The following is a 1,909-nucleotide window of genomic DNA, read 5'->3' on the forward strand; positions in this document are numbered from 1 at the left end:
ACCCCATTCCCCCCCCTGAGCACTGACTACCCTCTTCTATGCATGCCTCCGCAGCACTGCCAGTGACCCCCAGCAATCCCTTCCTTCCTCACGTATCCGTCCCAGTGCGAGCATTCAGTGTGGCGGTGAAGGCTCCGTGCCTGATGCCTCCACCGTGCTGTCTCCATCCCAGACGGCTGCTGCTGCCAGTACCCTGCACCGCTACCCGTCCTCAATCAATCCCTCCCTGCTGTACATGATCAGCAGCGCTGAGGGGCAGGAGGGTGCAGCTCAGCAGGAGCGCCAGCACGGCGGCAGCGGCGGTCGCTGCCGGCGCTTCTCCGGTTACACCCAAAGCCGGCTCAAGAGCACACAGCTTTGTCAGGAAACTGCCCTCCTGAACAGTCTCAGCACGCGGAAGGCCCCACATCCGGCTCCCACCCATCGCCCATGCAAGGCTGCCGCCCGCCTGCTTGCACCGCCTCAGCGTGCACGGCGGGAGCATGCCCACAGCTCAATCGCTTGAGCGCGACGCGGCGGCGCCTTTCCTATGCAATGTACGGGGCGTCTGGGGCCTATCGGGGGGCGCCACAGCCCCCCTGGCCTCCCAGTGCGGCGCAACAGGGTTGGGGGCAGCCGCCAGGGGGCTGGGACCAGGCTGCGGGCTATCCGGGCGCATCGAATGGAGGTGCATACTCGGGTCATGGACCCACCCCTCCCCCGCCGCTTCCTGGCGGGCAGCCGCAGCGGGCAGCGCAGCCGATGCCGGACCAGCACGCCTTGTTCCTGCAGTTTGGCAGCCAGGGGAGGCGCCAGATGCAGCAGGCGCCCGCCTCCCGCCAGCTGCGCAAGGCGGCGGCGGCCGCCACCGCCGCCGAGGTGGCGACCCTGCCCGGCGCCGCAGCCGGCGGCTATCTCGACGCCTACCCCGCAGTCAAGAGCCTGCTGCAGCGCTTCAAGTGAGCAGACACAGCGCAAGCAGCAATGCAGGCTACTGGCTTTGAACCTTGGAGGGCCATGCAGGCGCCGTACCCGGCGCCTGCTCAGCCATCCTGCACTGCTGCCCAGCCTGCTCCCCGCCTCCCCGGCCTGACCTGGCGCTGCTGCGCAGCACCCCGGATCGCTGCTCGACCAGCATATCTGCCTGCGTGTCACAAATCGCCCCGCTGCCGCCCCGCGCCCTGCAGGGAGCGTGGCACAGAGCAGTTCCCGCTGGCGGTACTGAACGAGTACGCTACGAGGCTGTCGCTGCAGGTACAGCGGTACAGCGGTACAGCCGGGCCGCCCACACCTAAGTTGGCTCTGCTGCACACACACACGCCCGCGCACGCGCGGGTTGCGCGCCCGTGCCCCTCCTCTGCCCTCTCCAGCCGCCGCCCGCCCCTGCCGCCGCTCCTGTGGCCGCCGCCTGCCCTGCCCTGCTGCCGCCCCCTCGGCGTCGCCTCCTCGGCTCCCGCTCCCCGATTATCATCAACCTCGGTGTGTCCCCCCAGTGTTTGCCGCCCTTCACTGCCACCCTTACCAAGCCCCCCCCCCCCGCCGCCGCCGCTGCCTGCTCAGGTGGAGTTTCGGGTGGAGCAGGTCAGCCTGATGGGGGGCTTTAGGGTGGAGGCTCGCCTGGCTAGCAAGAAGGATGGGGAGACGGTTGAACCAGGGGAGGGGCGCGCGCGCAACAAGCAGGCGGGGAAACAGGTGGGGCGGCGCGCCCGCGCTCGCTCGCCGCCGCCGTCAGCCCACATCCGCGCTTTCTTCGGACTGCCGCCGCGCTTTCTGAGGACAATGCCGACCCGCGTTCTTTAAATGATAAGCACCGAACTGCGCGGCGTCCCCCCAGGTGGCGGCCGCCGCGCTGCTGCAGCGCCTGCTGGAGACGACTGTTCAGGAGGAGGACTTGCTGGCGCCCGCTGCGGGCAAGGAGGATGGGAAGAAA

The 1,909-nt window shown here is 69.2% G+C and overlaps 1 protein-coding gene across 1 annotated transcript in view; it reads left to right on the plus strand.

The window, feature by feature from the left end:
- The window catches only part of CHLNCDRAFT_141447 (hypothetical protein), a gene marked incomplete at both ends in the record, with an annotated part of 11,994 nt that overhangs the window by 8,208 nt on the left and 1,877 nt on the right, over positions 1 to 1,909 (plus strand). The window contains 3 exons of the mRNA XM_005843116.1: positions 772 to 938; positions 1,167 to 1,233; positions 1,540 to 1,671. Coding sequence (XP_005843178.1) covers positions 772 to 938; positions 1,167 to 1,233; positions 1,540 to 1,671 — 366 coding nt within the window. The remainder of the gene's footprint in view (positions 1 to 771; positions 939 to 1,166; positions 1,234 to 1,539; positions 1,672 to 1,909) is intronic.

The sequence above is a fragment of the Chlorella variabilis genome (assembly GCF_000147415.1).
Source record: "Chlorella variabilis unplaced genomic scaffold CHLNCscaffold_34, whole genome shotgun sequence".
Lineage (NCBI taxonomy): Eukaryota > Viridiplantae > Chlorophyta > Trebouxiophyceae > Chlorellales > Chlorellaceae > Chlorella > Chlorella variabilis.